Source organism: Phyllobates terribilis, unplaced genomic scaffold (genome assembly GCF_046119375.1).
Source record: "Phyllobates terribilis strain yellow unplaced genomic scaffold, ASM4611937v1 Scaffold_4__5_contigs__length_816908805, whole genome shotgun sequence".
NCBI classification, from domain to species: Eukaryota; Metazoa; Chordata; class Amphibia; order Anura; family Dendrobatidae; genus Phyllobates; species Phyllobates terribilis.
In genome coordinates, this window is record NW_027362764.1 from 59,039,098 (window position 1) to 59,052,960 (window position 13,863).

The 13,863-nt window shown below is 49.0% G+C and overlaps 1 protein-coding gene across 5 annotated transcripts in view; it reads right to left on the reverse strand.

The window, feature by feature from the left end:
- CDK14 (cyclin dependent kinase 14) overlaps window positions 1–13,863 on the reverse strand; it is a 628,470-nt gene that overhangs the window by 435,948 nt on the left and 178,659 nt on the right. For all 5 annotated transcript variants that reach the window (XM_073677399.1, XM_073677397.1, XM_073677401.1 and 2 more), the window contains one exon: window positions 10,100–10,194. In XM_073677399.1, coding sequence (XP_073533500.1) covers window positions 10,100–10,194 — 95 coding nt within the window. The remainder of the gene's footprint in view (window positions 1–10,099; window positions 10,195–13,863) is intronic.

A 13,863-nucleotide genomic window follows, 5' to 3' on the forward strand; every position in this document is an offset into this window, starting at 1 on the left:
TTAAAATTACAACACCAGGAAAGAAATGGGATTCTGGAAATCACCAGATGGATAAACATGTTAAAGATGTGCAAATAGTGAAAAAAAATATATAAATAAAGTGTTCAAAAAAGTCTGAATTTATTCAGTATCGAGCATCATCATCAAGCACAGAAGTCCCGGCACTTAACCTTAATGATAGCAGCCAAGGAGTGTATTAATATTTTCCTCAGGAATGTTCTGTCAGACCGAATGCACTTGGACAAAACATCAAGATCCGCTGCTGGCAGCTCTCTTTGCAAGTTCGGAGATGCTTCAGGTCATGGTAGCAGATTTAGAACATGCAGGCTGCTCATAGTAGCATGAGCAACATGCGGCCTAGTATTGTAATATAGAAAAACGGCTCCTGGTACAGTTTGGAGAAATGGATGTACCACTGGTTCCACAAACAAATCAATGTAACGCTGACCTGTTAGTGTACCTGCAATGAAGACTAGAGGGGTCCAGTTACTGTACATTATGCCACGGCACACCATAATCCCAGGAGTATGATCGGTGTGACGTTCCCTTGTGAATGCCTCTTTATGGTGTTGCCTACGCGGTCTCCAAACTAATCTCTGGTTATCGATGCATCAGAGACAAAAGCGGGACTCATCGCTGAAGAGTATAAACCTCCATTCCAGCCTCCATTACTGTCTTGTTCTGCACCATGAACACCTATGATAGCAGTTGTGTGAGGTCAATGGAAGACCTGTAGCTGGACGTCTGCAAATGACGCGCCCCTGGGCCTGTGTCGCGCTGCGTTGCGCACGCGGGAGCTTACCCGGAGCCGGATCTCTTGAGGGTTGTAGTCTCGTGGCGGCGACCCGGTCCGTGCCCAGGGAGTCAAACTGAGCGGCGATGTACTAGCAGTAGATGGTTGGTGACTACGCCACCCGTTGAATGCAGCTATGGAGCTGCCGCTGCAGGGCAGACCGCTGAGGCCGGTGGAAGGATGGTGCAGCGTGGATGGTATAACCCCCAACGGGAGGGGTATGGCCTCAGGGCAGCCGACGTGGATGATGGGGGTAGCAGGAACCACTCAGAGACGGTGCGGTGTAGTTCAGGGTCTTTACTGGTGACAAAGATAGACCCTCCCGGAGTACTTGCTAGTGATAGGGGCCTGGTCAGTCCTTGAGCAGATGGGATCTCCCCTGGCCAGGCGGAGTTGTAGGCCTTCCCAACTAACTGTACTCTTCTGGCTACCTTGCTAGAGGCGGGAATAAGTAGCCCACGTCCCTGAGTGTACCGTGTGGTGCTCACCCGTATGGCCGGTGACTCGGGGCCTTCTAATGGCTTCCGCTCCACGATGGCGGTGCTGGTCCCACGCGTGTGACCGTGCCTTCGGGCTTCTGGGCCAGAGGACCTGAAATCCTCTGCCGGACGGTTTCTGCTGCTGGGTAGGAGTTAGTCCCCACAGCCTCGGACTCCGGGTCCGGTAAGAAATCTTCTCAGTCAGGGCGAGCTCTGTAGCTGCCAGCCCCTGACTCGTTGTAACACTGCTCCCCACAGAGCTCCTGATGTTTCTTGCTATGCTGCTTCTCTTCTCTACTCTTGTTCTGTCTTCTTTCTCACTTACTCTGCCTCAGCCCCGGGTTTATATAGGGGAAGTCCTTCCCCTCCCAAGACTGGGCAGGAGGTGTGGCATGCACAGGATCCCTGACCAAAGGACCTCCCACCTGCTCTCAGACGTAATATCTCTATCACTGTGGCAACCAGACCCCTGGGGTGTCACATTCCCCCCTAGTGAAATTTAGTACTCCGGGACTAAACATATTTTTTTAGAAAAACATAACAAGGTACAACAATAACAATACAATAAGAAAAACACATAAGATGGTTACGGCGTGTCCGCAACCGGGTGCAGTTTTGAAAAGCAAGGTGTCCATTTCACCAAAACAGGGAGACGTAACCAGGTAGGGGCCTGTCCTGCCCCGAGTCCTTAACAGTCTTTAGTCCATCCTGGGTTACGCTCCAACTATGTACAAGGATTCCCGGTAAATCCACCAAGGACTCCTAAAAAGAACTAGAAACACAAAATTATACACAAGCAACTATAAACAAGTAAACATTATAAGATAGCTTAAACATTTAGATCCTCCAACGTGCGGGTAGCTGGCCTCTAGTGGCCCTAGTGGACCTACGGAGCTGACTGTCTGGCCCTGAACTACAGGGTGTAGGAGCTGCCAAGGGTAAACTGGGCAGCTGTCCATGGGCCCTCTGGCTCACTAGGGGTATGGCAGGCTCACTATAAGCAGAGGGTTGATTTTCCGGGTCTGCTTGTGTAGAGTCTTCTGCCTCCTGGACCGGCTGTTCTTCCAGCTCTACCGATTGCTCCGTAGGTTCTTGGGATGATGGTTGGAGGAAGGTGAGTACGGGTACCACAACTGCACCATTGACTTGAGTCCAAGACCGAGGGAAGTCCCCGAGCACGGTACTAACCATATCTTCCCTTTCCTCTACGGGTCGATGGTCTTCTTGTTCCTCTTCAGGGTTCCTCAGTTGTTCGGGACACTTCTTCAGGTGGTCCCGGGATACAATGGCTGTGGTTTCCCCTCCGTCTTTACTGATGGTACAGACCTTCGAGTTTTCGTGGCTTGAGGGCAGTACGGTGTACGGGTCCTTCTCCCACTGGTCGTCCAACTTGTGGAGCCGTCTCTTCCTCTTCAAGACCTGCTCTCCGGGTACCAGGGGAACAGCGGGAGCATACTGGTTGTAAGTTTTCTCTTGTCTTTCCCTAGCCTGACAGAGACTTCGCTCCACGCTCTCCTGTACTCTCCGGTACTGCTGCTGCCTCTCTGTGTCCCAGTCTGTTTCTGGTGAAGTGTCCTCGGGTGTCAGGACTCCCATTTCCAGGTCAACAGGTAACTTACCAGGTCTTGCCCTCATTAGGTAAGCCGGGGTACAGTTGGTGGAACCTACCGGGATGTGGTTGTATAGGTCCACCAGATCGGGCAACTTTTCAGGCCACAGACTGCGTTCTTCCAGGGGCAATGTTTTTAGAAGATCCATTACCACCTGGTTCATTTTTTTACAAAGTCCATTAGTCTGCGGATGGTAGGGTGTCGTCCTTATCTTCCGGCAGCCATACAGATTGCAGAATTCCTGGAAGACCTCCGCTTCAAAGGCAGGTCCCTGGTCCGTCAGCACTTGGTCCGGGTACCCGTGTGGACGGCAAAAGTGCTGCTGGAAGGCTCTAGCTGCTGTTTGAGCCGTTAAGTCCTTGACGGGGACGACAACCAGAAACCGGGAGTAATGATCCACGATGGTTAACGCGTAGACGTAGCCACTTCTGCTTGGGGTCAGTTTTACATGATCCAAGGCTACCAGTTCCAACGGTTGCCGGGTGACGATGGACTGCAGGGGAGTCTTCTGGCTGGCACGGTCCTTCCTTCTCAGGTTGCACGGGCCACAGTCTCTGCACCACTTCTCAATGGTTCCCCTCATGCCTACCCAGTGGAATCGCTCGCGCAGCAGGAACTCCAGCTTCTTCCACCCGAAGTGTCCAGCTCCGTCGTGGTATGCCTCCATCACCATGGCTGCGTCTCTTCGTGGCACCACTACTTGCCAGAGTAATTCATGCGTCCGGGAGTTAACCATTCTGCGGCACAACTTCCCTTTGTAAAGGAACAGTCGACTCTTCTCTGCCCATAGTTGTTTGGCTTCCTCCGGAGCGTCTGGTTCAAGGCGAGCCTCCGGCCGAGTCAGCATCTCCTTCACCAGTCGGACGGCAGGGTCGCTGTCTTGCGTTTCCGCCCAGTTGTAGTGAGGTAAGGGGTTCAACGTAGCAGCCTGCTTACTCCTTACTCGGTGGGAATACTGGATAGTCCCATGACGGTGGAACGCAGGGAGTTCAACTTCTTCCAGTCCCTCCGGATCTTCTCCTTCGTCCGGTAGGTTTGGCATCCTGGACAGGGCGTCCGCGTTGGTATTGGAGCGTCCTGCCCGGTATTTGATTATGAACACGTAGTTGGACAGACGGGCCATCCACCTCTGCTCCAGGGCACCGAGTCTTGCCGTGTCCAGGTGTGTCAACGGGTTGTTATCCGTGTACACGGTGAACCGGGAAGAAGCAAGGTAATGCTTAAAGCGCTCAGTGACTGCCCATACCACGGCCAGGAACTCTAGCTTAAATGAGCTATAATTCTCGGGGTTCCTTTCGGTGGGTCGCAGTTTTCGGCTGGCGTAGGCGATTACTCGTTCTTTCCCCTGCTGGATCTGGGACAGTACGGCTCCTAGCCCGATGTTACTGGCGTCGGTGTAGAGGATGAAGGGCTGGCTATAATCCGGGTACGCCAAGATTTCATCCCCCGTGAGGGCCATCTTCAGCTGGCGGAAGGACTCTTCTTCTAGCTCTTCCCATTTGAAGGGCGGCTTCTGGTTCTTGGCCTTCCGGGACTGGCCTATCAGGAGGTCCTGCATAGGCGCTGCCTTTTTGGTGAAACCGGGAATAAACCTTCGGTAGTAGCCTACCAACCCGAGGAACTGCCGCACTTCTTTTACGCTGGAGGGGCTTGGCCATCCCTTAATTGCGGTGATCTTATCGGGGTCGGGAGCCACTCCGTCAGCGCTCACCACGTGTCCCAGGTACTGCACCTTTGGTTTCAGGAGGTGACACTTGGAGGGTTTCACCTTTAGGCCGTAACTCGCCAGAGCTTCGAACACCTCCGCCAGGTGTTTCAGGTGGTCCTCATAAGTTTTGGAGTATACGATGACATCGTCCAGGTACAACAGGACCGTCTCGAAGTTTCTGTGGCCCAGACAGCACTCCATTAATCGTTGGAAGGTTCCTGGGGCGTTGCAGAGTCCGAACGGCATGCAGGTGAACTCACTAAGTCCCATCGGGGTGGTGAATGCGGTCTTCTCCCGGTCCGCCTCTGCTACAGGAACCTGCCAGTACCCGCTAGTGAGATCCAAGGTAGAGAAGAAGTTAGCAGATCTTAAAGCAGCCAATGACTCCTCTATCCTTGGTAAGGGGTACGCATCCTTGTGTGTGATACGGTTGATTTTCCGGTAATCTACACACATCCTCATGGTGTTGTCTTTCTTTTTGACTAAAACTAGCGGGGCTGCCCAGGGGCTACAGCTATCCCGGATTACCCCAGCCTCCTTCATGTCTCTAAGCATCCCCTTGGCGTGTTGGTAATGTGCAGGGGGTACGGGTCGATACCTCTCTTTTATGGGAGGATGATCTCCCGTGGGGATGCGGTGTTCTACCCCCTTGACTCGCCCGAAGTCTAACGGGTGTTTACTAAACACTCTCTCATACTCTTGAACCACCCGGTAGACTCCCTGTTTCTGGTGGGAGGGAGTGGAGTCAGTTCCCAAGTGTAGTTGCTGACACCAATCCTCCATTACTTTCTTAGAGCCGTTACCTTCCTCCGGGTGAGATGGAGGCAAGGGTTCCACAGACTGTATAGAGTTTTGGTTGATGGTATATAATTTTGCTAGCGTGGCATACCGGGGCAGGTACACTTCCCTCTCCCCGATATTGATTATGCGAACGGGCACCCTCCCATGGCGTACATTGACCACCCCCCGTGCTGTCAAAATGGTGGGCCTACTGTCTGAGTAAACTGGTTCTACCATTGCCTGGTAATCTCTACCTCTCAGACCAATAGCTGCCCGGCACCAAATCATCATTTCGCTTTTTGGGGGCATGGCAATAGGGAAAGGGTCACACATTCTTACGCTACCAATCTCACCGCCGGAGAGTTCCACCTGTTGCCGCCGCATCAGTGCCCGGATCTCTTTCTGGAGCACTCGCTGCTCGCCGGAGCTGGCGTTCTTGGCAACCTGCTGTAGAAGGAAAATCACCTCTGCAAGACAATTCTCAATTACATTAGTTCCTAGAGTTATTTTTGGGTGGCTCTCATGTTTGTCAATGTCTACAATGATCAGTCCCTGTGCTGCCAGTTCGACTCTACCGATTTTGATGGTCACCTCTTTAAATCCGATCTGTGGCACGGGCTGGCCATTGCTGGCGATGATACTCAAGTCGTCGTCAGGGTAGCGGGTAATATCCGAGTCATTCCAGTACTGCTTAAAGAGCACGTACGGGATAGTGGTGACCTGTGACCCGGTGTCCAGTAGGGCACTCATGGGAATGCCATACAGTACCACAGGCAAGACTGGACGTCCTCCCACATATCTGTCGCGCCAGTTCGATGGGCCTGGTGATCTTTTTCCTGGGGGTTGGCCCTCTACCCCAGGTTGTGCCCGTTTAAAGAACAGTACCTTTCCATATGTCCGGGTTGATTGCAGCGGCGGCAGATGGGTCGTCCGTCCTCGCTGTATCGGTCACTGGGTCTTCCTCTGGCCGGTGGGGTCCTCCTTGGTCGACGCCACGGGATGTCCTCCGGTCCGAATGCCAGCTGGATCTTCCCTGGGGTGGAAACCTGTAAAGACTGCACAGTTCGGGTTAGCGCAGCAACGCTCTTAGCTAGCTCTTGGACCTGATGGCGTAGGTCTGGAGCCGGGTCATTGTCCAAAGCCTGCGCATCAGCTCCCACAGGCCCTGCCGACAAGGGCGCCGCCTCCTGGTGGTAAGTGATAGCTGGGCGCCTGTGGGTCACAACGCCACCCGGTGCCGGTTCTCGGAGCACCCGGATGGCTCTGTCCTTGAACTGTGCAAAGTCCAGATGGGGATCCTGTAAGGCCATTGCCCGCAACTGGGTTCGGTGGGCATTGCAATATAAACCCTCTATAAATTGTTCAGTCAACAGCCTGTCCTCGTTTCCCACCCCATCAGGGTCGGTCTGCTTTATGGCCCTCAGGGCCTCTTGTAGGTTTAGTGCATAGTCCCTTATACTCTCATGCGCTCGCTGCTTGCACCCGTAGAATCTAAGCTTAATCTCGGCTGAGGTGCGGGTATCAAAGGTGTCCTTCAGCCGGGTTAGTATCCCTGCGACAGTCTTCCTCCCAGGTGGCCAGGATTTTACTTCCCTTTTGGCTGCCCCGGTTAGTTGGGCCACCAGGATGCTCACTTTTTGCTCTTCTGTGAGGGGGTACACCTGGAAGAGGCTATCCAGCTTTTCTCTAAAGTCATGCAGGGTATGTGACTCCCCTGAGTACTGGGGTAGCCAAGCTGCTCCCGGGATATAGGGCATGGTGAAGGGCATAACTGCAGCAGCGGTGGCGCTGGCGGGGGTTGAGGCAGTGAAGCTCTCCTCCGTATCCGACATCTTCCTCCCCCCTAGTGGACCGTGGCCTACCTTGCGATGATCCTGTTCCGTAGGCCGCGGCTCCGCAGTGGATCGTCAGGGTTGAGGACCTTCCGTCGCGCTCCGGTGACGTCGGCGTCTGCTGGGCTCCTTCCAGGACCTTACGCAACGTCCGGACGTGAGGCGGGGCTTCAGTTCTCGCGCGCTTTCGGAGTCCACGCCCCTCTTCTTCCCGCGCGGCGTCCTCAAGATGGCGTCCAATGGCGGGAAAACTCCACGGATGGCGGGAAGAAGGTCGAAGATGGCGCCGGATGGCGGGAAAACTTCGCGGATGGCGGGAAGAAGGTAGAAGATGGCGCCGGATGGCGGGAAACCTCCACGGATAGCGGGAATCTTCACCACTGGTAAGTTTGAACAGTCTTTGCTTTTCAGGCACGCAGTACCCGGTGGTTGCGGGCACGAAATCCTGCCGACTACGCCAAAGTTGACGCGCCCCTGGGCCTGTGTCGCGCTGCGTTGCGCACGCGGGAGCTTACCCGGAGCCGGATCTCTTGAGGGTTGTAGTCTCGTGGCGGCGACCCGGTCCGTGCCCAGGGAGTCAAACTGAGCGGCGATGTACTAGCAGTAGATGGTTGGTGACTACGCCACCCGTTGAATGCAGCTATGGAGCTGCCGCTGCAGGGCAGACCGCTGAGGCCGGTGGAAGGATGGTGCAGCGTGGATGGTATAACCCCCAACGGGAGGGGTATGGCCTCAGGGCAGCCGACGTGGATGATGGGGGTAGCAGGAACCACTCAGAGACGGTGCGGTGTAGTTCAGGGTCTTTACTGGTGACAAAGATAGACCCTCCCGGAGTACTTGCTAGTGATAGGGGCCTGGTCAGTCCTTGAGCAGATGGGATCTCCCCTGGCCAGGCGGAGTTGTAGGCCTTCCCAACTAACTGTACTCTTCTGGCTACCTTGCTAGAGGCGGGAATAAGTAGCCCACGTCCCTGAGTGTACCGTGTGGTGCTCACCCGTATGGCCGGTGACTCGGGGCCTTCTAATGGCTTCCGCTCCACGATGGCGGTGCTGGTCCCACGCGTGTGACCGTGCCTTCGGGCTTCTGGGCCAGAGGACCTGAAATCCTCTGCCGGACGGTTTCTGCTGCTGGGTAGGAGTTAGTCCCCACAGCCTCGGACTCCGGGTCCGGTAAGAAATCTTCTCAGTCAGGGCGAGCTCTGTAGCTGCCAGCCCCTGACTCGTTGTAACACTGCTCCCCACAGAGCTCCTGATGTTTCTTGCTATGCTGCTTCTCTTCTCTACTCTTGTTCTGTCTTCTTTCTCACTAACTCTGCCTCAGCCCCGGGTTTATATAGGGGAAGTCCTTCCCCTCCCAAGACTGGGCAGGAGGTGTGGCATGCACAGGATCCCTGACCAAAGGACCTCCCACCTGCTCTCAGACGTAATATCTCTATCACTGTGGCAACCAGACCCCTGGGGTGTCACACAAACACCTTCTGATGGTTTGTGTAGACAATGTTTTATGCCCTAGGCTTAATATGTGATATCCAATTTTCCTTGCAGTACAGAATGTATCAATAGTGGAACAAGTGGTACTTCCACTCTTCAAAATTTCAACATAACACCAGGCTGCATGTTGCTCAGGCTACTGTGAGCAGCTTGCATGGTCTGAACGTGCTCCCATGGCTGCAGCGTCTCCATACTTGTCTCACATCGAGCACCGGTGGAACGTCAAAGGTCGGTAATTACAAAAGGAGCTGCCAGCAGAGGATCTTGATGATTTGCCTAAGTGCATTCAGTATGGTAGAACCTTCCCTCAGGCAACCTTTTATAACCTCACTTGAAGTGGATAAAAGAAGTAGCATGGTCATTCTTCAGGTGGCTTCCGCTAGGAAGTTGCTCGCCGCTATACTTTAAAGTAGAGGGAAAAGATGCTGATGGCAGAGCCACCGCAAAAAGCTAAGGCAAAGCCTCCAGTGAAGCCACTTCTGGAAAGAAAACATTGACATTTTTCTAAAGCGGTCACGCATAGGCTTACGGTCAATAAACAGGGACAACATAGGCCTGTATAAAAGCTGAGGCAGGGAATACAGCAGATATTTTGAAGTGAATCTGGATAGCGAAAGGACGTCACAGGATAGAGTTTCTTTGAGGGACCCAAAAATGACAAGCTTCCTAGTAAAGACCTCTTCAGGAATTGTTCCTCCTTTGTGGATTTTTTTTTGTTTCCTGAAGCGTTTTCGGATGCAGTTTTAAAGAATTTTTGAATTGTTTTGAAAGAGATTTATTCCTGAATTGTTTTTTGCAGCCTTTTGACTAGACAGTGCCTCGTTTGGAACAGCTTATATCAAGAGCAGCTTCAAATAATATTGTGTGTTTTGGGGTACACCCTCCCCTGACAGACATACAAATATCTTTAGGGGCCTTTATTAGGCCCCAGAATATTTGCCTAAAAGTTTCAGCTATGACATTACGTGGACAGCACTGCAGCCGATCATTGAGTTAAGTGGTTCTGCCACAGTAGACGGCACAAGCCACTCAGAGCCACTGAGCTCATCGACTAGTTGAAGAACGGTTAATGTTAACTTATATTAATACATTGGATTTTTTTTTAAATACCCAGTAATGTGGAAATATAATATGAAGCCTAAAGAGCTATAAAAAAGCTTAAGGGCTTTAGAAAAAATTAATATACTCCCTAAAAAATTCACACAGACGAGCTTGCCCCTTTATAAAGAATTCTTGTTTCGCAGTGGTGTAACTTGGAAGCTTGCGGGCAACAATAAAAAATCTCCGACAGGACCCCCAACTATCACATGTGTTTAATACTTATAGTCTCTTCATATGGACCTACGGGAACTTTTGCAACCCCGGCACCTATTATAGTTACGCCCCAGATCATTCAAAAATACTTACTTGCTTTTGCCTTTGTAAACGGTAGCGTACGAGCCTTCTCCTAATTTTTCGAGTTTCTCATAGGAGTCAGCCTTCCCAAATTTAGGACTTGTTGGCTAGAAGAAAAAAAGGAAAATACAAAAGTCACCAAAATATTTGAGGAAAAGTCAAGCATATGATAAGTGATACATGAATGGATGTTATTAGTCAACGTTACCAAACAAAACCAAGAGCTGCAACAAGCGCAATGACCGTTCACATGCATTATGAACTTGATTCATTGATGTGTTATGGGTTTTTTGTACCCATGAAGAGGATGGAAGGACCCAAATACTATAATGAAACATGGAGCAGATACATGGTATTTTAACTATGGCTCTCACTCATATTATGGAGAAGAAGAAAGGGCTTTTTAACACTACATCCAAAGCCTTTCTCGGTCCAGAATCTTGCGGTTTCTTTTATTTGCATACATTTAGCAATTTTTAATTTAGTACAAAATGATCTTGAACATTTTTTTATCTAAAAGTGTAGGTCATCCCATTTTCATTTCTAGGTAACAGTTGGCCCACCACACAACATTGTAGATTGCTATTTCTGTTTCCCTACACAGAAGTAAATGGAAGACTCATCAAATCTTGAACATGGCCTTTGGCCGAATCCCATCACGGTTCCCAAATTGGGTTCAATCAGGAGCCATAAAAATTCACCAACAGACCTCTATTGAGAAATAAATATTTTTTAATATATCCATGGTGGAAGTGCCTGAAGAAACTGAAACTTGTCCTGGATACCTTTTGAAAGGCAATATGATTTTTTTATACTCCAAATTTCAAACGTAAATAAAAAGGATCCCCAGTATTCCCATGGTAAAGTCTTACTTATATTAATATATACATTTTTTACTATACTAGAAGACACAAAGAGGTTCCAACATTAGAAAGATTTATCCAAAACCCTAAATAATACAAGAATAAGTCCATCAATACAACTACACCAGACCTACTTTTTATACTATGGGCTTTGAGAATAGGGTTGAACCGCAATGCCAGGCATATTCAATGGGCAAGACTGATTCTGCTTCCAGAAGAAGAAGCCTTGCTGCTTCAACCTTGCATAACCCCATTGATCACTTTATTGAGAGATTTCAAATCAGTGTTGGCAAACCGGCCCATCATATCATAATGAATATACACGTTTTAAGGATCACTGGTTGCTAATCAACCACCATTACCCATACTGTGTTTAGTTCAGCTTAAAATAACTTGTACTTGATTAGAAAAACATGGCTGCTTTCTTCAAAAAGACAGCGCCACACCCATCCACAGGTTGTGTCTGGTATTGCAGGTCAGTCCTATTCTGTTCAATGTAACGAGTAGGGTAGTGTGTGTTGCCAGTGCCCCATTCTTCCATGCCCAAAGAGTAGGCTGGAATAGGAGTCATGGCACTGCCTGTACTGGGATGTTGAGGCCATTTAGGCTGCAGCCTGTGTCATAGAGGATGGTGGGACCTATGGCTTCCTGCTCTACCACATAATAGAGCGGTAGTGGCATCATGTTAATTCTGGTACAGCTGAAAGTGTCTCTCAACGGAGATCTGGTGCACATAGTCAGAAGTCTGGAGCAATTGAACTACCCCAGATCTATGGTGCTTTTAACGCCACTTCTTAGAGATAAAAAATAAAGACTTTAAAGGGATTGTCCGGACTTGGGGTAAAAATCTGCAGTCACTCTATGTGACTACAGACTTGTAAATCCTTACAACACGCACACTGCGCACTATGAGGATTTTCTAGTGCTGGCGCCTGGAGCGGGCGGTCATGTGATTGCAAGTATGCAATTTTCAAACTTCTGGCCACATTCCGACTAGACATATTGAGCGAGGCCACGTCTAGTCAGCACGTGACCGCAGGTATGCAAATCACATAATTGCGATCATACGCTCGCCTGCTCCAGCGCCAGCTGGAGAATACTTACAGCGCGCATTGTGCGCACTGCGGGGATTCACAAGTCTGCAGTCACAGACTCAACTACCGAAATGGTCAGTTCACTCTTAATGTGTTTGTTTTTTTATTTATTTTTTGTTTTTATTGTTGGATACTTTTTTCTTGTTTTTTTGCTAGACACAACAGTCCCTCTAAACTAAATTTAAGAAGGTTTTTTTCCGACGTACACTTAAGCTAAAATTTCTGTGAATTTTACCACCTAGAACAGTAATTTTAAAGATTCGGCTCAGCAAATAGCAGTCACATCAATAAAAAGCACAAGCTGTGACCGTGTTACATTAATGTTAATTTAATTGGAGAAAACCCTTGTGTTAAGCCTGCTCTCCCGAATAGTTTCATGTTTAATTCATAAAAAAAATATATAATTATTTCCTCTTGTGTAAAATAAACCCAGGAACAGAATAAAACAAAGTAAACCAAAAATATCATAAAAAATGATAACAAATAGATCAAAAAGAAAAAAATATAATAAAAAAATAAAAGTATAGCATTAGCAAGTGTATATATAGATATTTTTTCTTATTTTTTTCCAAAGTATAAAAGGATATTGTTCTATCCCCACAGTGTAATTCATCTTCACAAAGTATCATAACAACACCTGCTACTTTTTCAGGAAACTCTAGAGAGACAATAAAAAGGAGCCTTAATGGAAGATTAAATCCAGAACTACCTGACGCCTCTGTGGGGATTATATGTCTCATGCATTTTTTATTGCAGAAAACAGCTTGAAAATGTCGTTCTTTATCACTACATGTACTTTTGGGAAACTTTTTTTTTTTTAAATATTTTTATTGAAATCTACTCTAAAAGAACAGAATCCCACAGGGGACACTTATTGTTAATTATATGAAGCGTAAATATTAATTTAAGAGCAATTATTCTCATTTTGTAAGACGTTTTATGACAAAATGTCACCTTTACAGCTGCTTTAAAGAGCACCTGTCATTTTACCGAAACCTGTAGAAAGGCATTGTCTTGCTACCTTCCTCCCCTTCAACAACTTAAAACTGCCTTTGGTGCACATACCTGTCTAATATGTAAAGGAACTGTCCTGATTCTTTTGCTCAGTAAAGTGCAATCCACTTTTTTTCAGTGAGTGGTCCCTCTTTATCAGCATTCTGCCAGCACAACCGATGCTGGAACTTCCAGTCCATCACTTCTAAGCATGCATTGCTTCTACCATTATCCAATAGTTAACTGTCTTGTACCAAAAGTTTACCTGTCCGTTATGTCCCTATGTGTCTTGGTAGACAGGAGAGCAGGAGCAGAGACAATGACCCACTCCTCACTTCCTCTAGAGAAACAGACTCACACCTCACTTCCTGTAGAGAGACAAAGACTCACACCTCACTTCCTGTAGAGAGACATAGACTCACACCTCACTTCCTGTAGAGAGACATAGACTCACACCTCACTTCCTGTAGAGACATAGACTCACACCTCACTTCCTGTAGAGACATAGACTCACACCTCACTTCCTGTAGAGAGATATAGACTCACACCTCACTTCCTGTAGAGAGACATAGACTCACACCTCACTTCCTGTAGAGACATAGACTCACACCTCACTTCCTGTAGAGACATAGACTCACACCTCACTTCCTGTAGAGACAGACTCACACCTCACTTCCTGTAGAGACATAGACTCACACCTCACTTCCTGTAGAGACATAGACTCACACCTCACTTCCTGTAGAGACATAGACTCACACCTCACTTCCTGTAGAGAGACATAGACTCACACCTCACTTCCTGTAGAGACATAGACTCACACCTCACT